This window comes from Asterias rubens, chromosome 2 (genome assembly GCF_902459465.1).
Source record: "Asterias rubens chromosome 2, eAstRub1.3, whole genome shotgun sequence".
In the NCBI taxonomy this organism is placed as follows: Eukaryota; Metazoa; Echinodermata; class Asteroidea; order Forcipulatida; family Asteriidae; genus Asterias; species Asterias rubens.
In genome coordinates, this window is record NC_047063.1 from 4107961 (window position 1) to 4133897 (window position 25937).

The following is a 25937-nucleotide window of genomic DNA, read 5'->3' on the forward strand; positions in this document are numbered from 1 at the left end:
CTAACACAAAGTCGTTGCTTTTCGATTCATCCTTCTGGTGTCGCGCTGGTTGTATTCTCTTAGATATTGAAATGAATAATCCTAACAATTTCCCTATCCTATATCCCCACAGAAATGTCAGAAAAAGAGGCGGCAACACTCCAAGACGAAACCAGGCAGGCAGACATATGGAGAGCTCAAACAGCCTCTCCCCAACACAGACAAAGGGAATGGACCCCCCTGGATCTGTATAATGACAGGTACCTTGACTTATTGGAGGAGAGACGCCTTAATGGTCAGGAGAGTGACCACATCAAGATTAACATTGTAAGTGTGATGGATTGCACAGTACCCAACCTCCAACCTCGTTCCCAGTGGTGTACGATCTCGCCCCACCATTCTGTCCCAGAATGCCTTGCTTGATCATTACCCCCTGGAAGTGCAACTTAAAGTATCAAATTATATTGGATATTTAAATGAGTTGTGGTTGCTGATCCATTCTATGCTGAGAGGCTGGCCCAATCTCACTATTTTTCGATCATGGGATAGGTCTAACTGTATGCAGTTTAGGGTGACCAAATAAAACATAAATAATTTGAAATGTATTGCGTCAAAATTCATGCATTTTAATACGCGCGGACTGAGTGCCTTACAAGTGCTGGAAAGTTGTTAACAAGCGTGCATGCAAAACAGTCATGTTTGGCTAGCCAATCTGCATTGATTTTTAGTGTTTCCCTCCCAGGGGTAAGTGACGAGAGGTATTAGTACAGCACAGTTACCATGGTAGCGAGGCTGCCCAACCTTGCTCCCAGGGGTCATCATGCTGTAATATTAATCATCAAGTGGCAGGATTTCATCCAAGTACTCACCAAGCTCTTTCTTTGTATTTCAGGAAGCAGTCCAAGAAGTCAGCAACAGGAACAAGAGCAAGAAAGTCAAGCCTGTAACAATCCGCTCAGAGCCAGAAAATGGAGTGACCCATAACTACAGTACTCAGACGTTGAATTCAACTGAACAGGCCAAGGAGTTGTTACGACAAGAGCTGGCAAAGGTACTGTAATACTCATCTAACTTCAATATATTGTGGTTTATTACATACTTAATATTAAAAAGTCACATCCCTTAAGGTGATCCCGTGGCTGCCATTTCCCAGGTTGTACCATAAACTTGGGTGTGATCCCTGGCTTACACGGCAGCTAACAGTTTCATGGCTTTGTTGTTGCCGAACGGCAGCAAATTGCGCCACAGCACCTTGTAAAGCATTACATGGTGCTATCAGAATTAGGTCTCATTATTCAAACGTAGTCCCACATCTGGCAGGAAATACTGTATGTTACAGCGGCAGGAGCGTCACTGGGTGACGGACATGTGCGCTATATAAGAAGCCACAATTATTATTACTATTATTATGAATATTATTATTCTCTAAAAAATTGCAGGAGCCTGATCGTCGTTTCACGTACTGTGAGGATTATAACTCGGCCACAGTGGTACCCGTCAATGTGGATGTTGTGAGGAAACTACAGGAGCTTGACTCAGTGGACGCATGGCAGACTGCCGATGGGTTTATCTTCCCTGGGATGCAGGCTGCCCTCGAGGACAACGCACACTCCAGACATCCAGATGTGGCCCGCAGAGATGAGCTCAAGCAGGTTGGTCAATATTAGTTAACTTTATCAGCATCTGGCAACAGAGTCCAGCATTCTCCTGAAGACGATCAGAGCATACTGATTTGAAACTTTGAGTCGTTTACCACCAGTTCTTTTCAGAAACAACACTACTCAAAAAGAGATATTCACATGGGGTTATCGCTAATTTTTCTCAGTATTTGTTTGTGTATTTGTTTATATGTCGGTTATTGCTGTTACAGGATTGGAGCTGGCTTTTTGTCTCCTGGCCATGCTCGGTGGCCTAGCTGTCAGACTGCTGCTCAAGAATGGCATTGGTCATCGGTTTGTCAAATCTCATTTGAGTAGTACAAGTGTGGACTCGGAGAAAGCTCTGATTATACAGTGCTTATCACACTCGAGTTTATGCTAATGTTGTAGTACTCGTACTGCTTTAATGGTAGTCATATTCATATTCGTACTCTGTTAGGTCACTGTGGTCCAGTGGTTTGACCCCAAGACTTGCAACCACAAGCTAAGTGCCTGGCACTCTGCTGTTGGACTTGGTACCTAGATATCAGAATAGTTGGTACTTTGACACGTTTCCTTGTACTACAACACTGGTGTATGGTAAAAGCCTACCAATTTTTTGTTTAATGAATCCCGTGAACAATGAGACATTTCTGCTGAAAATTTAGGAAGTTTTGGAAGAGGATAAATATTGCAATTTCTGAATAAGAGAGGAAAATTCAAGCAGGGGGTCAGAGGGTGAGTGCTTTCACGCACACACTTGACCTCCCTCTTTGTAACACTTACTTCCAGCCAAAAGGAAGAAATGAAGAACAAAGTTTCATGGGACTTTTAAAGTGTTTGATCAACAATGAGCACCTTATGTGGTTTATATTTGATCACATTTGTTGCAACTTTCAAGTAGAACGCTTACATGTGTATTTTAAACTTTCACAGCCTTGGAAGGAAAACACACTCCATGCCAACGCCTTAAAACCAACCCTGGAGGAACGAGATGGCTACTCTTGGTCCGATCGTAAAAAAGACATGGACGTATGGAAGCGTCCCTCCAAAGGGTTTCAACCAATCCCTCCCATCACCATCCACCTCGCTGGAGACACACTCAACGCTGAGAAACGTGAGGCCAGGAACCTGGAGTTGGAAGACTGGCGGACTAAGATTGTCACCGACGACACCCAGATGAAGTTCCACCGCTGTGCCACGGATACTGAATTGTATTATCGAGGTCCCAAGTCCAGTAGTCAGGTAGCACGTCTCAAGGGTCTCCTGAAGGATGAGCCAAAGAAACTCTCCTTGAGACAGGCCGGGATGAACGATATCCCAGCGCTGGCTGTTGTGAATGATCCAAGCGTGGACACATTGGCGAGGGAAGCTGGAGTGCCCATCATACCGGCTGTTGACCCACAGGAAGTGGAGAGGAATTGTGGGTTCATGCCAGGGCCATACGACGACAAGAGCTGGTCCATGGAGAAAAATAAGATTCCAATCAAAGATATGGAGCACGCAAAGTTTTCTGAACTGAAGAAATATGATTTCAAGTAAGTTGAAGAAAGCATATTCTTTTTCTTCAGAAAATTTTCTTTCATTTTGAAGTGGTATATTATTATTAGATGTACCCGGTATGATCAATAATAATCATAGAAAAGATGTGCCCATCAGGGCCTAATACCTCAGTTGAAGAGAACATGACAAATAATTTATCAGTTTGGGTCGTATTTGAGGTAATTACTGAGTACATGCTCCGCTGAAAAGAAGAGAACGACAAAAAATACATTGTGTTTTGTAATTTTTAAGGCAATTACCGAGTACATGTTGAGTTGAAAAGAACATGACCAATAATAGCTGGACGTTCTGCAAGCGAAGAAATCTCTTGTAATAAATATGCATGAAAGAACCACTCTTCACTTCAGGTACAGACGTTGCAGACGTCATACGTGACGATGCAATAAGCCCAAAGTGGTGACCTCACCAAGAAATGGCAACGTTTTTATCAATGGTTGTTTCATTTCCGGAGTTGGCAATTTCTGGAGTTTAGTGAACACTCACTGCAGCAATAACAAGAAGCATGTAACAGTCTTTGCACTCCAGTTTCAATGCACATCAAGTGATCGTGTACTCCTTCACACAAACAAATCGTCAGCCACTTTGTTTTCGCCTTGTCAACAAAATGTTGGAAGTTTTTGGGGGGGCCTTTCCGAGATGAAAAATCAATGTGTGTGTTCATATAGAGCATAGGTAAGCTAGTTTGTGTATAATTGTTGATCACAGGGAGGTCGAAAATGCAGTTTGGGTGAAAAAAAACCAGAATATGCAGTGAATGTGATTGGCCTCCATGTAATATGTATTCATTTTTGATGTACATCTAGAGTCCACATGCCCAATAATATACCAGTTTTGGTATTGTGACAGGCTCTACAAAAATCAGTCGCTTGTCGCACACCCACTTTCCAGTACAGGGTTGTTGAGTAATGGAAGGGTGAAAACCTTTTTTTTTAATGTGGCTTGATGCTTCTTCAGGATCTATATTTTCATATTCTCGATTTTTTTATATTTTTATCAATAAAGGTGAATAAAACATGTACTTTATATCAATGGACTACTGCCTAGTTAAGCAGTAGACTGCTTGACTGCTTATAAGCATTTTGTTATGGTAAGCAGTCGCCATGCTTTTAGCTGATGAAACTGATCTGTAACCTAGCTCTTTGTTTCACCTTATCTCTGCAGGTTGTACCATAAAGAACGTGGGGCACTCCACAAACGCTTTATTCAGCCCCTGAACAAAGAGGATAAAAACAACCACCTGTTCCGTACCATGCCAGTCACAAACACTGCCCCAGTATACTCGGCGTCCAAGCAGAAGCTACGCCCTGGGAATGAGTGTTTCCGTCAACCGTCTCCAAGCCTCAAAGCCAAGCCGTTACAGACGGAGTTTTACTATCCAAACCGGGAGCAGTTCTGGAAGACAACCTGCCAGCGGGATGTCACCAACCGTAGGCTTGTCATGCAGAATGATTCGGCGTAGCGGAGTGTTTGTTTGTTCTTGTTGAAACTTCATATTTATTCATTTTTATAAGACTCTTGTAAAACTATCAATTAAAGGCAGTGGACACTATTGGTAATTGTCAAAGACTAGCCTTCACAGTTGGTGTATCTCAACAAATGCATAAAATAACAAACCTGTGAAAATTTTAGCTCAATCGGTCATCGAACTTGCGAGATGATAATGAAAGAAAAAATACCCTTGTCACACGAAGTTGTGTGCGTTTAGATGGTTGATTTCGAGACCTCAAGTTCTAAACTTGAGGTCTCGAAATCAAATTCGTGGAAAATTACTTCTTTCTCGAAAACTATGACACTTCAGAGGGAGCCATTTCTCACAATGTTTTATACTATCAACCTCTCCCCATTACTTGTTACCAAGTGAGGTTTTACGCTAATAATTATTTTGAGTAATTACCAATAGTGTCCACTGCCTTTAAGGACTTCATTCAGTTAGACTTATAGATCCCATGTACATTGAAATGAAATGCATGCATTCAGTGTTATGTAATAATAATAATAATAGTAATATCTAAGTCTTATAGCGCACGTACATGTATCTACCAAACAAGGTACTCAAGGTGCTGAGTATACACAAACTTTCAGCAAGATAGGTTATTGAAGTGATGAATTTTGAGAACCAATTATGTAGCACCTTGTAAGGGTTTACAAGGTGCTAGGTGCATACAGTAGCCACAGCCAGGAACACTGTGGCGAACCCCCATCTCTTTTCGATAAGTGCACTGGGTTCTTTTACATGCATTACACAACACATGGGACCGACGGCTTTACATCCCATCCGAAGGACGAAGCAATGGTTAAGTGTGTTGCTTAAGGACACAAGTGTCACGGCTGGGGGTTCGAACCCAGACTCTGCTGATCAGAAGCGCCAGAGTACAGTGTATGTAGTGAAATGAAAACTTTATATGCGTTTTTCAATGTATCCATAGTGAATGATGATGGTTCGTGTATGCAATATGCTATTGATTGGACACATTATGGATTTCTGCCTTACTTGTTACAATAGGTTGATAAGGAGTTCTGTTAATTACTGCACTGTGCATTTGTTTTAAAACAGGGACCTAATTCTCCACAAGTACAGGAACATTACACTGCTCTTTCAGCATTTCTGTTGGTTTCTATAGACGGTGTGACCTATGTTTACATTCAAACCGCCCTCTGTTGAAAAAACACTGTATGCGTCATGTTTCGCCGGGCAAAACGACACGTAGTCATGGTAAGATTGCTTACACTTTCTAGCTGGCTGTCAAAACACAAAGGTTTTGCACGGCGGTATGCGCGCGAATCATTTTATGGTTTTCGTGTGACGTCAGAGGTCACATCGTCTATAGCCAAACTGTTTATTTTAAAAGCACTTTTAAAACATAGCATTTTTGTAAAGGTTTTTTAAAGTCAACTACATCCGTCCATGAACAATCTTTGAATTTTGACATGTCCAAAGTCTGTTAACCAGCAGCTGGTTGTATTTTACAGTTGTTTTTTAAGCGAATTGATGTACATGTACATAGCACCACTTTTACAGGGTAAAAATTCACCCAGGTTTTGTAACTAGAAGTGTAAATAACTTTAAAATGTATTTTGGATAGATTCTCCTATCATTTGTTGTGAATATTTATGTACTTTGAATTTATCTAAATGTTTTTATTATGCAAATTTAACACCTTTAAATGGTTTGCAGTACCTGCTGCCAAACTGTAGGATTCGAACTGCATCTAGCCACTGGGCAATCTCGGTGGTCCAGTTGGTACGACACTCTGCTCTAGAATAGCCTTGATCAAGGTGCTTGTTGTTTGAGCCACGTGTACGAGGTTGAAAGTAGAAAGACACAACCGTACTCACGACTTTGCTATACTGTTCTCGCTGTACACTGTACTGTACATACGTTGTTCGTGTATGCACAGCGTGCAGACTGCCGAATCGTGCCGCACCGGGCTGGGGCACACTACGCCAACAGCCTTGAGTCAAGGCTAGCTCTAGAATTGCAAGGGTGGTGGGTTCGAATCCCACCCGGGTAATATTCCTGTGATTTTGTTCACAGAACTTGGGTAAATACTGAGTATACAGTGCTTACACATCAGTGTATATATGGGCAAAAACCAAAATTAATATTCTTTATCCCCGATGCAAATTTTACATCTTTAAATGTTTTTATTATGTGCTTAATTTCGACCTTATGTTTATTTGATTTATAACGTATTCCGAAGGGCATTTTTGGTTTGTTGTTGGCACTCCCATCTGAGGAATTGAATGGTTCAGGAATACCTGTCGCACATGAATATAGCTTTTTCATAGTAAAGGTTGGTTCGATCAACTTTTGGTATTTGAGTTACAATCCATGGTCAAATTTACTAAAAGAAACAACACCCAACAAAACATTGTGTTTTGAATACTGTTATTTAGTTAGTGACAAATAAGTGTAATTTTGATTAAACATTTCAAACCCCAGATACAACTGAGTACTAGTTAAGTTGAAGGCGCATGCCCATAACCTAAGTTTGGGTCAGTGTTGAGTCAAATAAGACCAGTTATTCTCGCATACAATTCCAATCTTGCCTTGTTTCCTGTTGTAATGAAGGCGCGAGACCTGGGCGCTATTTCATGGCTCTGCTTATCGTAAGCACATAATCGGCGATTAAGGAAGCAGGGAATTATGCGTATTTTGGCGTCTCCGCAGACGTACTCCACGTTACTAGGCATTCTCTGCTCACAAGGCTAGAGCAGAAATTTGGCGCTAGCATGTCAATCAGGGAAATGTATGCGCAGGATTCGGTGGTAAGCAGAGCTATGAAATTGGGCCCAGCTATACTCTCATGCAATATGTATTGCAATCATTGGCTGGTTTCTAATTAATTAAATAGGGGACAGATTGAACTTGTTTACTCCAAAATTAAGTCTGCCCAGAGGTATGGTTTGTCGGATTATGTAGTACTATGTTCATCTTGTATGCAACCTAGAGGGCTCATATTTTACTTGAGGTGAGTGCAGCTTTTTTATCTGATGTTTTTTATGGTCTGGATGATAAGATCTTAATTGCAGCGGCTAATTACTTGTTAATTATGCAACCAATTATTCTAATTCCACCTCTGAGTTGGCTCGTTGAGGTTTCTTTAGAATTATGAAAATAAAAACTCTTGGTTAGGCCTACATACAACTAAAAAATTTGTTAAAATTAGAAAGGAGGAAGGCAAAATTCTACCGCCTTTAGAGGCACTGGACACTTTTGGTAATTACTCAAAATAATTATTAGCATGAAACCTAACCTGGTACTGGGTAATGGAGAGCTGTTGATAGTATTCTTTCATTTGAATGAGGCTTTTAATGAACTTTATTTCTAAGAAAAGTTTGGTTTAACCCGCCATCCTTTTTAAAAGGCATGTCTTTTCAGCTTTGTTCATGCTACACTGACAAGTCTATTCAAAATCCACAGGTTTACGTTCAGTCACCAATCGCCTGACCACACCGGTACATGGCCTGGAGGACGTCTTCATCACAGTCTCTCTGGACGGTCCCCTGATGTCTGAGGCACTCAGGCGAGAGTTGAACCCCCTCATTATTAAGGTCAGCTCAGCGTCTTCCATGCCCTCCACACCGCAGTCCTTCAGGGAACTGTCCAGACGCTGCATGCCAGTGTACACAGCCTACACCTTTAAGGAGCCCATGTATGAGAGTTGCCGGAAGCCGCACGGCAGAAATATATACTGGGAAGATGTGAATGTGGAGTTGTTGGGTAAGTATTTATTTTGTTTCTTGCCTTGCAACATATTTTCACTGTCTGCCCAAAGAGCCACTTATCGTAAAAACAAAATTTACAAATCATTACTTAGAACAGAAGGGTGTCGTTGCCGAGCGGTTTAGAGCATCAAGTTCTGGTGGTTAAAGTGTGGGTTTGAATCCCAGTCATGAACTTGAGCAAGATGCTTGACTATAATTGCTTCTCTTCACCCGGGGGTATAAATGGGTACCTGTGAGGGCAGAGATGGTTCTTGTGATTGATTCAGCTTGTTGAGTAGCACATACTTGTTGGACAGGCTGTATACTCCCCAGGGAGCTGAGAATGCCATAGGAGTTAACTTAATGGCCCAGTGACCAGGGGTAATAATGTTGGAAGCGCTTGTTGACGCAATTCGGAAGTGTGTAAAGCACTACGTAAAAACAATTATTAGCGCTTAGAGACTTTCGTTTGAAGGTGTTAAGCGCTATAGAAATGCGGTTGTTATTGTTATTATTATTATTAATATTATCATTACTAGTCTGAGCCTTAGTGGCGCTAACTTTGTTCCCATGTATTCTATCTTCACACTATTTGGCTGTGTCATTTGTTCAAGGGTACCAAGAGAGGTACTAATATTAACCATGGTCTGGGCTTAACTTTGTCCCCATACACTATCTTAACCTTCTTTTGCTGTGTCATTCTTTGAAGGTATTATACCGAAGGGAGAGTTAGTTGAGTACTTTCATGGTCCACCTTTAGAGGTTGAGGTGCATGACAGGGATCGTCGGCCTGAGGAGATCAAACAGAAACCAACGTTATTCGGGGAGGATATTGAAGATGATAAGATCAGCAATGTGGGTATGGTGACCGGTAAGTTATCCTAAAGCGACTTTGGATTGGCAACCTTGTGTATCACTTACACTATGGGTATCACTTGATAATTTTAGCAGGATAGCAGGCGTACAAATGAAATTCTGAAACACTGTGCTCTGTTGGCTAGATACTGTTCTATTTCTGAAGCAGTACAAAGATATATATCCAGAGAAGTGTCGAGATGAGAACATAAGGCAAGAATGACGAAGGACACTGGGTATGGCTCAAAGTGCGAGGCCTGGTTCTTGATAATTTACCTCGACTTCGTCTCGGTAAAATTATCAAGAATCAGGCCTCGTTGGGATTAAACCACTAATTGAAAACCTCTTCACCACACATTGATTCCCTTATTATTGTTTTCCCTCTGTACAGCCAAGCGTACTCTTCACAACCCATTCCACACTCACATCAAGCCCTGGGATCCGTACGGCTTGGCTAAGTTTGACCTCTCCGACCTCCTGCTTGGTGAGCGAGTCTTGAACCTGACCTCGCCCATCCACAGCTGCCAACTACCAGATGTGATTGGCCGCAATAGAACAGACACCAGACTCATTGGATATTCAAATTCAGCGGATGGCCCAAGTATGTCGGAATAATAATAATATAATTTTCTTATAGTGCTCATATCCGTCACTCAGTGGCGCTCAAGGCGCTTTAACATACAGTATTTTCCTGCAAAGTGTGTGGGACTATGTTTGAATTATGAGACCTACTCATTTTACAACGTGCCAATGCTATCAATTTCCACAAGGCTTGACAATGATAAAACAATTCATCCCGAAAAATACAAGACTTGGAATCTTAACCGTGTCTATTTCATTCTCCAAAAGATGGTCAGCACGCTGATCGAATAGTTGAGCAGAACAAACAGGCTCTTCTCAGAGCCACCACTACTCACAAAAGAAATTTTCTAAATGAAGTCACCGCAAACCTTACTTACATGATTGTCTGTATTTGTGTTTTGTTCATACAGAGGATGAACCATTACCAATGGGTCACTATTTGGAATCTCACAGTCAGCTTAAGATCCGGGTAGAGGTATCCTACCCACTGACATCATCGCAGGAGGTGAAACTCAAAGAAGAGATGGAAACACCTCCAGAGGTAAGTGAGATTTTCTGCTTTAAATATTTTTTTTTTTTTCAATTGCTACCAAGCTAAATGTATCAACCAGCTATGAGATTTGACGAATGTGCTGAAATGGTTGCTGGCTTAGCAAGGGTTCCTTCATGTTCTGCCAACAATTTCACCAAACACTTCCTAACTTAGGATTAATTATACGACTTGGGACGAGTTCAGTTCCGTTCCCGGAGATGTTCGGACGAATTTAACCATCCTTAAGTTAATTCGAGATCGGTTGCAGGACCCAGAACCTCTCAGATGTTACAATTCTGGAGGTTTTACAGATTCCTGCATCAAGAAAAAACGTGTTTTTTATTATTTTTTATTTATTTATTAATTATTCATTCAGGGTTTAAAAAAAAATAAACTACAATATAAATAACATAAGACTGAGTAAAAGCAGTCAGACCAAGAACAGATGAATATAAGTACAAAAACAAACAGCAGTTTAGGGATTGCCCAAAAGCAAACTAAATCACTATCTACATGTAAAAGCCCAATTTCAATTAGGCAGTTATGGTTCGGGTGGGCTGTTTCCCTCTCCCCTTGGTGATTGCTTTTACTTCTTCAAGAAGATGTAAAGACTGAAAGAGGTTTTGGGAAAATCAGAAAAAAATCCTGAGAAATCACATGCCTGATTAACATTAAAAGACAGACTTTCCATTTGCTGACTAAACCCATCTTGTATTGCCATCCACCAGTGTCCATTTGCTAGGATGGTGTACATCTTTGAGTGCAAGAACACAGAGTTTCTACACATGCTGGTGAAGCTTGTAACTTTGATCAACGCTACTGCACTAAACCTAGATCAGATGCCACCGCATATCATTGAGGCAGCGTTATCCACCTACAAACTGTCTGAGTGAGTTATCAATGTCACGACTTTCATGTGTTATTTTCAATAAAGACAGTGGACACTATGGTAATTGTCAAAGACCAGTGTTCTCACTTGGTGTATCTAAACATATGCATAATATAACAAACCAGTGAAAATTTGACCTCAATTGGTCGTCGAAGTTGCGAGATATGAATGAAGTAAAAAACACCCTTGTCACACGAAGTTGTGTGCTTTCATATGCTTGATTTCAAGACCCTCAAATTTTAAATCTGAGGTCTCGAAATCAAATTCGTGTAAAATTACTTCTTTCTCGAAAACTACGTGTATGTGCGCTGCGTGTTGTGCATAGGGTCTATTGGAGTACCTTTGGCTTTTGGTGCTATGTAAAAGGAGTAGATCTAATATTTCAAATGTAGTACTATATACCTTGCAGGAAAATACTGTATGTTACAGTGCCTTGAGCGTCACTGAGTGATGGACATGCTTAAACTTGGCCGATACCATATTATCGAATATCCCGATACTAATTTGGAAATGATTTCGATATCGGATGGATTTGGTTTTAATCGAAAAATTGATGTATCGTGATATATCGCGATGTATTTCCTAGCTGAGACATCTTGCACCCCATAGGTTTGGAGTAAAACCAGAAAAATAGGTCATTAGAACACCTCTCTTATGCTATGACTGTCTCTAGATTCTACAACTTTCACTGAGAAATACTTTTTAGGACCATTTTTTAAGTTAATATGAACTTTGAGACCAATTTATGTAGCACCTTGTAAGGTAGAAGGTGTTTGGTGCATTCAGGAGCTACTGCCAGAAACACTAGGGAAAACCCTGAGCTTCGGAGTAAGTGTAACACACAGAACCTATGGCTTTACATCCCATCTGAACGACAAAGCAATAATGGACAAGTTTTTCAAAAGGACACAAGGCTCACTACTTTGACACTCTGCTGAGTCCAGTGCACTTGACTGCTCTGCCATTTATTGTATCGCTCTGATCACAGAGTATTTTTTCATCAAAGTCTTGCGTATTCATATCAAATTTTTTTGGGGAGCAGTTTTTTTCTTTCTGGATTCACAGAGATTTGATATGCATAAAAAAAACATTACATTACGGCCGTACAAGTTAAGAATCCTTCAGAAAACAAAAGTGTATAAGCATGTGAGCATTAATTGTGAATTGACCCACTATCGCGTTCTTTCTTTGTTTCTGTCTAGAGCCCAACAGGAGAGTCCGATCCTAGAGCTTGTGACTGGTTTCCAGGTCATGGACGGCGAGAAACACATCTTTGTCCTAGAAGGCCTGAGAGAGAAATTTGTGTTCCAAACTTTACCTTCAAAGTCAGCTGCGGTGAGTGGAACTCCAAACTCTTTACTGAGGGAGACAATCATTTCGGCGGTTGGGAAGAGGTCATTGCGTGTTGCATTCCTCAAAATGTCCTGACGGAGAAGCTGTTGAAATAAATAATAAGAGAATAAACAAAATCACCAAATCAAAGTTTGACTAATACTGTTGAAAGGAAATTAAAAGGAACTATTTTGTTATAGATCCATAATCAACAAGATGGAAGTAAATGGGAGACTTTAGAGATGCTAGATTAAAGGAAATTGTCTACATGCAACAAGAGATTTTTATATTGTCAGAGAAGTAACTGTCAATTTTTGCTCAGCAGAAAATGTTTAAGCAATATTTTCTGCTGAAGCAGCTCTATTTCATAAAGCCTGCAAAGTGATATTGCATGCTGCGCCTTGAACACCCAGCAGGGTGGATATGTGCGCATTACAAGTCTTATTATTATGATTATGATTATGATTATGATTATGATTATGATTATGATTATGATTATGATTATTATTATTATGATTATGATTATGATTATGATTATGATTATGATTATGATTATTATGATTATGATTATGATTATGATTATGATTATTATGATTATGATTATTATGATTATTATTACTATTATTATTATTACTATTATTATTATTATTATTATTATTATTATTATTATTATTATTATTATTATTATTATTATTATTATTATTATTATTATTATTATTATTATTATTATTATTATTATTATTATTATTATTATTATTATTATTATTATTATTATTATTATTATTATTATTATATTATTATTATTATTATTATTATTATTATTATTATTATTATTATTATTATTATTATTATTATTATTATTATTATTATTATTATTATTATTATTATTATTATTATTATTATTATTATTATTATTATTATTATGCTTACTGAAGCCATAAATATTCAAGCTTACCATGTCTAGTCTGGTTATAGCATCTAAGCATAGCTTCGGGACCATATCTCTCACGTACAGTAAGGGTTGCTGAACGATGGATGACAGGGGTTCGTGAAGGCGTACACGGCACAGGTCCACGTCCAGGCTGGCGTAACGTCGCTCGCTGAACGTCATGTTGGAATTGTAAAGCGCTTGGAATGTCACCGCATCTGTGATTTCAAAAAACACGATAGACAACTATTTAAAGGGAAGTTGTAGCATTTAAGGAATAGTCCAGAGTATTCTAAGGGTTTTGTAACACAAGACAACATTTCTAGGCAACTTACAGACAACCAACCCCAGTGCATGATATGTCAGCAGCCGATTTCACAAAACGCTAGGATTAATCCTATTTGTTCAATGTGTATCTCAAGTTAAAGGAACATTACAGACTTGATTTTGCTAGCAAAAAAGTTGCTGGTAGTGTAAGCACTTTATGTAATCCTCCATATACATAAACTGACAAACCTGTAGAAGTTTGAGATCGATCGGCCATCTGGTTCACGAGAGAATAGTAAAAAACGATAACAAGTTTTGCATTGCATCGATGCCAAAACAAAAATGAATAAGCTGCTCCCTGAGCGATAAACTACAAACGCGAAACTAGATTATTTATAATGAGAAATGTTAAATTTGCATCGGGGATAAAGAACATTATATAATATATATTATTTATGTCTCATCAAATATGAAATTTCAGACAGAAATATTTCAAGGGATGTTTTCTACTATCATCATCAATAGACCGTGTAAGTTTTATGTAAATCTGTGATCTTCACGATTTTCGTCTCTTACCAATTCTGTAACATTCCTTTAAGAAGAGTTTGGAGAACCCAAACTGCTTTAAAATGCCGCACTGGTTCAACAAATGACAAAGAAAGTAAAAGTAACCCTTAAACGCACATTTTTAGAGAGAGATAGTAACGCATATAACAAATAAGTGACTTTATGTAACGCCTTTTTGTATTTATTTTACCCTCTGTACTTATGAGTATACACTTTGTCAAGTTTTCCAATTGGCACCTCTAATACCCAAAGTAAATTTATGGCAGGTATGCCTTTTTTATTCATTTCACTCTCTGTATATACGAGTATAGACTCTTCAAAAAGGTTGCCAATTGGCACCCTCACAATCAAAGTGAATTTTATTCTTTTAACTCTCCGTACATGGGAGTATATACTCTTTCATGAAGGGTGCAATGTGGCACTACTTATACTTTGGTCAACATTTGTTACTTCTGGCTTTTTAGGTCTGTCAACCGTCTAAAACTTTAGCACAGTGGTACCAGTTTGACTTTAACTCCTGGTCAAATTTTTACTTTAAAGTCAACGTTAAAAATGACCAGCATTCAAACTGTGTGCGCGCAAAAACTAGTACATGATGTATTTCCCTCACTGGTAGTGCACACAATTGAGTATAGACTCTTAAGGAAGGTCGCCAATTGGCAATCCAACCCCCCCCCCCCCCCCCCCCCCCATAGCCAAAGTGATTGGTATGCCTTTTTGAGTTCATCTTAGTCCAGTGGCCATTTGAGTATATGTAACCGAGTTGCAAGGCTACTGTTCAGGTAGTGACAACGAGATGGATTTTAAAGTTATAGTTTCTTTATTGGGTGCTTATTTACAGTTGAAAGTTATGTTCACATAGAACCCCCCCCCCCCAAAAAAAAAAAAAAAAAAAAAACGACAGTCAGAACGGTTCTCTGAAAGTTAAAAGAAAGAAACAGAATTAAGTAAATTTAATTTACACAACTATTCCTATTGGTGGAGAGCGCATCACTTGGGTGTGTACAAACCTTTGTTTATGACCAGTAAAAAGTGTCGAAACATGGGCGTGACACGCAAGCTTGCACCTGTGCATATAAGACAGTTTCTTCATTCCTATTGGTCGAGAGCAACGGCTGAAACAGTTGTGCCCCATCACGCGATACGCACGACGCGCACAGCATTCCCTTATAAGTAGTTGTTTACCCGAGGGCCTTTACCATTTCATAGCTGGAGGGGTGTTCCGTGAAAGAAATCTTTGAACAATTACAATTTGTGCATTTATTTTACTTTTTGACTTCGTCTCGGTAAAATTATCAAGAAACAGGCCTCATTGGGATTAAACCACTAGTTGAAAACATCTTCACCACACATTGATTCCCTTATTTAAAGACAGTTAAGTTATGCAACTTGTAAATATCTGCCTTTAATTCAATAAGACAAATCTCCGTTTCAATCTGCAAAATATGTGAGTTCGGCAGGTTTACGTTTCCATACAATGAAACATGTTTATAACAATAACGCCTTAGATAAATCATAAAAATCAATGAATAAATCTTGTGCCAAGTTAACCATGTATATCACTTTAAGACTTCCCAAGGTCTTAGCTAGATCCAAAGAACAAATCTTGAACCTATGTGTCCGGTAATAAACCAATTTGGACTCTTGCCAATGGTCCAAAGATCAAATTTCCGTCATAAATTTATTAATATTGGAGGGTGCAAGTAAAACCTAGAGTAGTACACGTTATTAAATAAATTTAAGCTACAAGTACTTACGGGGATCTTGTTTCCTCTCACTCAGTGCCTCCAAAGTTGGGGTTATCTACCCACGGAAGCGCGGCTCAATGAATGTATAATACTTCGCAGCCCGGCGACAAATTAATAAGGTGTGGCACCAATCGTACCAAATGTGAGAGTGTGGTTCTGCTACCACTTGCTTTTCCCGGGTACTATTTTAGTATTCATGGAATGTCTTGTCCTATGAATACACAAACTGAATACATTAGGCAAATTACTTACAAGCGCAAAGCAAACTAAAGAAGCTTGAAATTTATGCAAATTAAGTAAACGCGTAAACAATTTAAAGAGGGCGCTCGCCTGATGCGAAAGTGTGGGTGCGTTCGTTTAGCTTTCCTGGGTCTACCCCGGTGTGTGGCGGTTTTTTCCCCAGGACGAACGTGGGTAATTATCTGCACACGTTCGTCCTGGAAAAAGAAAACGCCACACACCGGGGTCGACCCGGGGAAGCTAATAGAACGCACCCTACGTTTACAAGAGCCAGGCAGCGAAGATTAAAAAGTCTGGCTGGTCACTATAGACTCTACATGCCGTGCCAATTGGCACCCCTCATATTACCCAAAGTTAATGTGTTGTACTCCTTGTGTTAATTTTACTCTTTGTTCATATTTATTTGATTAAATTTTGTCAAGTTTTTAAATTATCACCCTACATATCTCAAGTGGCCTGTGGTGTGCCTCTTTGTATTCATTTGAGGGCAAAGTTAGATGCTTTTAGGGCAAAATTGTTTTATTTTCAGGAACTAATTTAATAACTACACTAGGCATAGCCTTTGTTGATTTTTGAGGGAAAATTTGAAAATTTTGTCGAGTGAACATTATTTTAGAATTGCTTGAGCAGATCGTATGTTGAATGAAAATATTTCGAAATACCAGACAGTGTGTAGGCCTACCGCCTGCCCGGACTAAGCATGATGGTTCACCCATTCACCACACGGCAACATGCCCACAGTATAGTCCTATTGACACACAGGAATCAGTCAGGAATACATGTAAGCATGCTACCGTGGAGCAAGGGCTATAGGATGCATGCTGCATGCTACCGTGGAGCAAGGGCTTGCTCTATGATGCATGCTGTATGCTACCGTAGAGCAAGGCCTCTATGATGCTACACGATGGCCATTCGACCAGCACCACAGTCCTTTCTCTATGCGTAGAGCAAGGGCTTGCTCTATGACCATTCGACCGGCACCTATATCAGTCATTTTGCTCCCGGCTGTACACACTTCCACTGTGATGTGTGTCAGCACGGCGTGTATTCTAGCGTGTATTCTATGTATTGTAGTTAGTGGACCGATTGAGCTTCCTCGAAGTCTGCCCAGAGGTATGGTCTATCGTATTATGTTATAATAATTTGTTCATCTTCATATGCAACATAAAGGGTACATTTATCATGATTTAGTTGGGTGTGAGTGCAAATTTAATAGCAGATTTGTTTTTATAGTCTGGATGATGAGGTATTTAATTATGCCCGCTAATTACTGGTTAATTATTCAACGAATTGATATAATTATTGTTCCACTGATATGTTTCTTATGAATTGTGAAGAAAAAAATACTCGAAGTTACATACAATTAAAAAAATCGTTAAAATTAGAAAGGGTGGGAGGCCAAAATTCCACGCCTTTAAATGCATGGGTTCTATTTTCCCTTGTGTCCGGAATACGCGGCCAGCTGGCGGTAGAAAATCTAGCCAGAAAGTCGGCTAGCTTCAGCTCGGTGAGGGGAGCGAGCGAGGGATCGCGATAGTTGAGAGTGAGTTTGAATAACCACGTCCTGCACTGAGAATACATTTTTTTGCACGTGTTGAGAACGAGTTCGATGTGATTGGGGGTTTCAAGTATTTCTTTGTCGCAGCCTCAAGAGGCTGAGCTTTTAGTTGTCCTGCAAAAAGCGAAGTGTACTTTGCATCAAAAAGATTGAGTTCTCAACAGCAGCAATGAGGAAATGTCATTTGTCTAGTGTAACAGATAGTAGTGATCAACTTCAGTGCAAGTGTTGCTGCATATAGAGACCCCAGCCCCAACATAACAATAAACCGTAAGTTACGTTTCCTTGTTTTTTTTATGATCATATCCACAAAATAGTGAAGATTATTTTTGAACAGAGCATAGGCCTAGGCCTATTAAAGGCAGTGGACACTATTGGTAATTGCTCACAATAATTATTAGCATAAAACCTTACTTGGTAAAAAGTAATGGGGAGAGGTTGATGGTATAAAACATTGTGAGAAACGGCTCCCTCTGAAGTGCCATAGTTTTCGAGAAAGAAGTAATTTTCCACGGATTTGATTTCGAGACCTCACATTTAGAACTTTAGGTCTCGAAATCAACCATCTAAACGCACACAACTTCGTGTGACAAGGGTGTTTATTTCCTTTCATACTTTATCTCGCAATTTCGATGACCGATTGAGCTCAAATTTTCACAGGTTAGTTATTTTATGCATATGTTGAGATACACCAACTGTGAAGGCTAGTCTTTGACAATTACCAATAGTGTCCACTGCCTTTAATAATTTGTGTTGATGGAATTTTGTGTTTTCGATATGCATTTAGAGACGTGAAGGCCATTATCAAAAAACCTGATTGACTGTGAGGTTGTGCGGGCCAGAGTCATGGTCGTTCGCAATCGCAACAACCACCCTAGCCTCACATACACCATCATCATACAACCCATCCGTCCAACTCATCCAGTACCCAGTGAAATTAAAGACGCTGTTGTACCATTGAGGAAGAGTTCTACCTTCATGGTTGTATAGCGTTGATTTTGTGCTAATTCTTAAAATTAGAGCATAATATTTTTGAAAAATATAAAGAAATATAACATTATTTGTTTAAAGACCTGGACACTATTAGTAATTGTCAAAGACTAAGTTCACAGTTGGTGTATGTCAACATGTGCACAAAATAACAAATCTGTGAAAATTTGAGCTCAATCATCGAAGTTGCGAGATATTAATGGAAGAAAAAACACTCTTGTCGCACCATGGTCACACAAAGTTGTGTGTGGAAAAATGTCAGTATGGCGCCACCACTTTTCTTTTGATATGAAATAATATAGTATCTAATTTACCGCAATGAGATATCCCTTTTTGTATAAATGAGTGAAAAAGTGGTGGCGTCATATACGGGGTTATCCTTGTATGCGTGATTTTGAGGCCTCAAATTCTAAATCTGAGGTCTCAAAATCAAAATTACTTATTTCTGAAATTCTCGAAAACTACGTCAGGATAACTTTCTGTATGGCGCCACCACTTTTTCACTAATTTTTACAAAAAGGAATAACGCATTGAGGTGAATGAGATACTATATTATTTCATTTCGATTGAAAAAGTGGTGGTGCCATATGGAAACTTTTCCCTACGTCACTTCAGAGGGAGCCGTTTCTCACAATGTTTTATACTATCAACCTGTCCCCATTACTTGTAATCAAGAAAAGTTTTTAGGTACCATTTCAATACCAAATAACCAAAGACTAAAATACAAAAATACTGTACACTAGGATTGGATAACCTATTTCTTGCTCTTCCTCAAAATTTTGCCATTGTATTGATATTTCAGCTCTCAAATTGTTCACAAGTGGATGTTGTAATATTTATTTTCCCCACGCATGTTGTGCCATCCCTCAATCCTTGCCAACCTTATGATTTTTTTTTTCAACTATCAAACTGCATCAAAGTGCTGGCCCAACTCTCAAAAACCAATGTTTACACCATCTTCAGACATTTCACCAAAACATGTTGACCAATCTATCAAAATTTGCTGAATATTTTTCTTCGCTGAAACTGTCTTAAAACTGATGTTGTGCTTTCTCTGTTAAGGTTCCCTGGGCTAATACTGCGCAAATCGTTCAGTACCTGAAGAGTTTTTAAAGGAAGTGGACACTAATGGTAAGTACTCAAAATAATTATTAGCATACAAAGGAGTCCTCCTCTCCCACTATGTAACATAGCTTTTCTCTCCACTTATCTATTTACATTTGTCGTCTTCAGTAAGCCTGGTTTTATATTCTTTGTATTTTGTCGTCAGCGTTTTGTATTGTCATTGTGTGTTTGTCTTGTCCTTGTTTCTTCTTCGCTTTTTGTTTGTTTGTTAGTCTGTCTGTATAAAGGCTGTTGTCTACAAGCCTCGGCTTATTCTCACAGCCTCATGCCCTCGCTCCTCTCTTGTACATAGTTAATTCCTAGTTATTAATTTAATATTTGCTTTGAAATTATATTGTTTCTCTATAATTTAATGCGCTCTAGATTTTGATACATTTTCATGTACTGTTTAAAGGCAGTGGACACTATTGTTAAATACTCAAAATAATTTTAAGCATAAAACCTTACTTGGTATCGAGTAATGGGGAGATGTGGACAGTGTAAAACAGTGTGCCGCTGGCTCCCTCTGAAATGATGTAGTTTTCAAGAAAGAAGTAATTTTTCCATGATTTTGATTTTGAGGCCTCAGATTTAGAATTTGAGGTCTCGCAATCAAGCATTTGAAAGCACACAACTTGTGTGACAACAGTGTTTTTCCTTCCATTGTTATTTCGCTATTTCGACGACCAATTGAGCTCAAATTCCCACAGGTTTGATAATTCATGCATATGTTGAGATACACCAAGTGATTTTGAGGCCTCAAATTCTAAATCTGAGGTCTCAAAATCAAAATTACTTCTTTCTGAAATTCTCGAAAACTACGTCAGGATAACTTTCTGTATGGCGCCACCACTTTTTCACTAATTTTTACAAAAAGGAATAACGCATTGAGGTGAATGAGATACTATATTATTTCATTTCGATTGAAAAAGTGGTGGTGCCATATGGAAACTTTTCCCTACGTCACTTCAGAGGGAGCCGTTTCTCACAATGTTTTATACTATCAACCTCTCCCCATTACTTGTAATCAAGAAAAGTTTTTAGGTACCATTTCAATACCAAATAACCAAAGACTAAAATACAAAAATACTGTACACTAGGATTGGATAACCTATTTCTTGCTCTTCCTCAAAAATTTGCCATTGTATTGATATTTCAGCTCTCAAATTGTTCACAAGTGGATGTTGTAATATTTATTTTCCCCACGCATGTTGTGCCATCCCTCAATCCTTGCCAACCTTATGATTTTTTTTTCAACTATCAAACTGCATCAAAGTGCTGGCCCAACTCTCAAAAACCAATGTTTACACCATCTTTAGACATTTCACCAAAACATGTTGACCAATCTATCAAAATTTGCTGAATATTTTTCTTCGCTGAAACTGTCTTAAAACTGATGTTGTGCTTTCTCTGTTAAGGTTCCCTGGGCTAATACTGCGCAAATCGTTCAGTACCTGAAGAGTTTTTAAAGGAAGTGGACACTAATGGTAAGTACTCAAAATAATTATTAGCATACAAAGGAGTCCTCCTCTCCCACTATGTAACATTGCTTTTCTCTCCACTTATCTATTTACATTTGTCGTCTTCAGTAAGCCTGGTTTTATATTCTTTGTATTTTGTCGTCAGCGTTTTGTATTGTCATTGTGTGTTTGTCTTGTCCTTGTTTCTTCTTCGCTTTTTGTTTGTTTGTTAGTCTGTCTGTATAAAGGCTGTTGTCTACAAGCCTCGGCTTATTCTCACAGCCTCATGCCCTCGCTCCTCTCTTGTACATAGTTAATTCCTAGTTATTAATTTAATATTTGCTTTGAAATTATATTGTTTCTCTATAATTTAATGCGCTCTAGATTTTGATACATTTTCATGTACTGTTTAAAGGCAGTGGACACTATTGTTAAATACTCAAAATAATTTTAAGCATAAAACCTTACTTGGTATCGAGTAATGGGGAGATGTGGACAGTGTAAAACAGTGTGCCGCTGGCTCCCTCTGAAATGATGTAGTTTTCAAGAAAGAAGTAATTTTTCCATGATTTTGATTTTGAGGCCTCAGATTTAGAATTTGAGGTCTCGCAATCAAGCATTTGAAAGCACACAACTTGTGTGACAACAGTGTTTTTCCTTCCATTGTTATTTCGCTATTTCGACGACCAATTGAGCTCAAATTCCCACAGGTTTGATAATTCATGCATATGTTGAGATACACCAAGTGATTTTGAGGCCTCAAATTCTAAATCTGAGGTCTCAAAATCAAAATTACTTCTTTCTGAAATTCTCGAAAACTACGTCAGGATAACTTTCTGTATGGCGCCACCACTTTTTGACTAATTTTTACAAAAAGGAATAACGCATTGAGGTGAATGAGATACTATATTATTTCATTTCGATTGAAAAAGTGGTGGTGCCATATGGAAACTTTTCCCTACGTCACTTCAGAGGGAGCCGTTTCTCACAATGTTTTATACTATCAACCTCTCCCCATTACTTGTAATCAAGAAAAGTTTTTAGGTACCATTTCAATACCAAATAACCAAAGACTAAAATACAAAAATACTGTACACTAGGATTGGATAACCTATTTCTTGCTCTTCCTCAAAAATTTGCCATTGTATTGATATTTCAGCTCTCAAATTGTTCACAAGTGGATGTTGTAATATTTATTTTCCCCACGCATGTTGTGCCATCCCTCAATCCTTGCCAACCTTATGATTTTTTTTTCAACTATCAAACTGCATCAAAGTGCTGGCCCAACTCTCAAAAACCAATGTTTACACCATCTTTAGACATTTCACCAAAACATGTTGACCAATCTATCAAAATTTGCTGAATATTTTTCTTCGCTGAAACTGTCTTAAAACTGATGTTGTGCTTTCTCTGTTAAGGTTCCCTGGGCTAATACTGCGCAAATCGTTCAGTACCTGAAGAGTTTTTAAAGGAAGTGGACACTAATGGTAAGTACTCAAAATAATTATTAGCATACAAAGGAGTCCTCCTCTCCCACTATGTAACATTGCTTTTCTCTCCACTTATCTATTTACATTTGTCGTCTTCAGTAAGCCTGGTTTTATATTCTTTGTATTTTGTCGTCAGCGTTTTGTATTGTCATTGTGTGTTTGTCTTGTCCGTGTTTTTCCTTCCATTATTATTTCGCTATTTCGACGACCAATTGAGCTCAAATTCCCACAGGTTTGATAATTCATGCATATGTTGAGATACACCAAGTGAGAAGACTGGGTTGCGTTCCACTCGGGCGAACGTTGCCAACAGTTGCGCACGTTCGCCAACAATTTCAAGTGGAACGAGTTGTGTGCTGCCACCGTTGGCGAACTTTGGCAACTTAAGGCGAACATACTTCTGAGGTGTTGGTGAGCGGTTTTAAAAAAATACTACGTTCGGTGCGCGCCATCTTCATTTGAGGGCGCCGCCATATTGACGTAATGAGCACCAATTGTTCCAAAGATAACGTTTGCGTGAGCAGTTTTGAGTCGTTTGCGCAAGTAGAACGCACCCCTGGTCTTTGACAATTACCAAAAGTGTCCAGTGTCTTTAATGCTCACCATTTTTTTTTATGTTTTCAACAAGTGTATGGAATAACCGTATTATTTTATTTAATTTAATTTAATCGAATGTAGGCATAAAACCTTACTTGGTGTAATAGTAATGGGGAGCTGTTGATAGTATAAAACATTGTGAGAAAAGGCTCCCTCTGAAGCGACATGGTTTTCGAGAAGGAAGTAATTTTCCACGAATTTTATTTCGAGACCCCAGAATTAGATTTTGAGGTCTCAAAATCAAGCATCTGAAAGCACACAACTTAGTGTGACAATGGTGTTTTTTCTTTCATTATTATCTCGCAACTTCGACGACCAATTGAGCTCAAATTTTCACAGGTTTGTTATTTTATGCACATTTAAAAAAAATTGCAATTTAATTTGATTTTGTTTGTTTGCTCATTTGTATCCAGACAATCTATGTTCAATTTATTACGGATGTTCTGCTATATTAATAAAATGGTTGTTTTTTAGGCTCATGATGTCTATTTCTCACAATATTGCTGATGTACTGATATTTAGCACCCAAATTGTTCAGAAGCGGCTAATGTAATCTTTTATTTTCCCATTGCATGTAGCCCTAGACTTGCCAACATATTGATTTTGTTAAACTCTCAATCTGTATCCCAAATGCCAATTTTATACCATCCATTATGTTTCCAAAACTACGTAGCCGGTCCCTCTAAACTTCTTGACCAAACGTTTTTAAACCTTCAAAAACTTTCCCAAGCAAATGTATTTTCTGAAATTTCACACTTCAAGTTGTTTAGTGCCTTCTGACATAGGATTTGCCTACTATGACGTCACGTGTAGCAAGGCACCTTATACCGCATACATTCTAGAGTTTCTTGTAGAAATTGGTTCAGCCGCTTTTTCAGGCTTCACATGTGTGTGTGTGTGTGTGCAGCGGCAAACGTTCACCGCGATGAGTTTTTTTCTGTCTTCAATGACAGTGCACGTCGTTCATTAGATAAAGTTTGTTTAACATCGCGAATGCTGCGTGCTGTTTTTTTTACGGAATTAAGTGTTTGCATCTCTGTGGTATTTACAAAAAAATGCAGTTAATACAAAAAAATCTTTTTTTTCTCTCTTTTTTTTTTTTTTTTTTTTTTTTTTGATCGAAAAATTTAGAAAGTCTGTAAAATAGCATAGCTAGGTAAGCAACGGTTGCATTCGGGCGCAGGTTCAATTGGTTCATGTGCTTTCTTGTTAAATTTTAAGTCGATTTTATAAAAGAATTGTTGTTTTCTGCTGTTTGTAAAGCCTCGAAAAAATTTAATTGTCCATACGTTTTTTTTCCAGTGGAAATACATAATGGCACTGTCTTTCAGGTGAGGTCTTTTTCCTTTATTCGTTCGTTATAAGGCCTATTTACAAAATTTAAAAAACCTTAAATAAAAACAATTTGTTCTGGAGTTCAATTTTTGTTAATTCTCTTGCCAACCTGTTATTTAAAAACTGAATTGATTTTAGTTGTTCAAATTATAGCCTATATTGTGCTGTATATGTTCCTGGTGGCTCATGATGTCTATTCCTATAAACTTGCCAATTTACTGAAGTTTCAGCTGGAAAAGGTTTTACACGCTGATGTTGTGATCTTTAATTTTCACCACGCATGATGGCCCATTTCTCACAGACAACCTCATGATTTTTTTTCAACTCACAAACTGTATCCCAGTGCCTGCGCAACTCTCAAAAGCTAATGTTAGGGCCTACACCATATTACATTTTTAATACTCAAAAATTTGTCTTTACAAACTTACCAATAATATAATATAGTTGTTCAAGGAACACGTTGCCTTGGGTCAGTCGAGTTGGTCTTTGAAAAGCATTGGAAACCGTTTGTAAAAATGTTTACTCCTACGAATGGCCGACCGTGTTAGTCGACAAGGAAAGGAAAACCATGCAATTCCGAGTGATACTTGTGTGGATCATTATATTCTACTTTTAAAATTGCAAGTTTTTTCCTTTAACGTCGCGAACTAACACGGTTAGCCATTTTATGTCAAAATGTTGACCCCACAAAATGGCTGACCATGTTTCCCCACGACGTATTAAGAAAACCGTGCAATTTTGAGGCATGTTTGTGTGGATCCTAATATTCTTCTTTTAAAATGTCTTTCTAACCATATGCATTTTATAACAAACGCATTTCAAACGCTTTTTAAAGACCAACTCGACTGATCCAAGGCAACGTGTTCCTTTATGTCATGTCGTGTATTTTTTTATTCTATCTCTGTTTGCCATGCTGGTTGTTTCTAGGAGTTGGCTGCTGCCTACACAGACTCGACTGATCCAAGGCAATGTGTTCCTTTATGTCATGTCGTGTATTTTTTTATTCTATCTCTGTTTGCCATGCTGGTTGTTTCTAGGAGTTGGCTGCTGCCTACACAGATGATGAAAGCCTAACA

The 25937-nt window shown here is 38.6% G+C and overlaps 2 protein-coding genes and 1 long non-coding RNA gene across 5 annotated transcripts in view; all 3 read left to right on the forward strand.

Annotated features, from left to right (window-relative positions):
* LOC117306814 overlaps positions 1 to 4709 on the forward strand; it is a 23586-nt gene extending 18877 nt beyond the window's left edge. For both annotated transcript variants that reach the window (XM_033791341.1, XM_033791340.1), the window contains exons 17-21: positions 113 to 306; positions 872 to 1030; positions 1419 to 1631; positions 2553 to 3154; positions 4341 to 4709. In XM_033791341.1, coding sequence (XP_033647232.1) covers positions 113 to 306; positions 872 to 1030; positions 1419 to 1631; positions 2553 to 3154; positions 4341 to 4638 — 1466 coding nt within the window. In that variant the 3' untranslated portion in view covers positions 4639 to 4709. The remainder of the gene's footprint in view (positions 1 to 112; positions 307 to 871; positions 1031 to 1418; positions 1632 to 2552; positions 3155 to 4340) is intronic.
* A 2059-nt stretch (positions 4710 to 6768) lies between these two features.
* On the forward strand, positions 6769 to 12673 carry LOC117307412 (uncharacterized protein FLJ43738-like). The gene is made up of 6 exons (XM_033792160.1): positions 6769 to 8403; positions 9097 to 9258; positions 9634 to 9843; positions 10235 to 10365; positions 11085 to 11245; positions 12448 to 12673. Exons 1-6 carry the CDS (start codon positions 8190 to 8192, stop codon positions 12671 to 12673), a joined length of 1104 nt encoding a protein of 367 aa, XP_033648051.1. The 5' UTR covers positions 6769 to 8189.
* Positions 12674 to 17964: 5291 nt separating this feature from the next.
* LOC117307222 lies at positions 17965 to 25934 on the forward strand. 2 transcript variants are annotated; one of them, XR_004521052.1, is made up of 6 exons: positions 17965 to 18155; positions 19938 to 20006; positions 21398 to 21466; positions 22858 to 22926; positions 24829 to 24857; positions 25899 to 25934. It is a non-coding gene; the product is annotated as an uncharacterized LOC117307222 (long non-coding RNA). The 2 variants fall into 2 exon arrangements; XR_004521051.1 differs by lacking the exon at positions 25899 to 25934 and adding an exon at positions 25789 to 25809.
* Positions 25935 to 25937: the final 3 nt, after the last annotated feature.

Coding starts and splice junctions, on each gene's coding strand:
- LOC117307412 (XM_033792160.1), top strand. CDS start 8,190: ATGTCTGAGGCACTCAGGCGAGAGTTGAACCCCCTCATTATTAAGGTC. Junction 9,259..9,633: donor CAATGTGGGTATGGTGACCG/GTAAGTTATCCT, acceptor CCCTCTGTACAG/CCAAGCGTACTCTTCACAAC. Junction 10,366..11,084: donor AGATGGAAACACCTCCAGAG/GTAAGTGAGATT, acceptor GCCATCCACCAG/TGTCCATTTGCTAGGATGGT.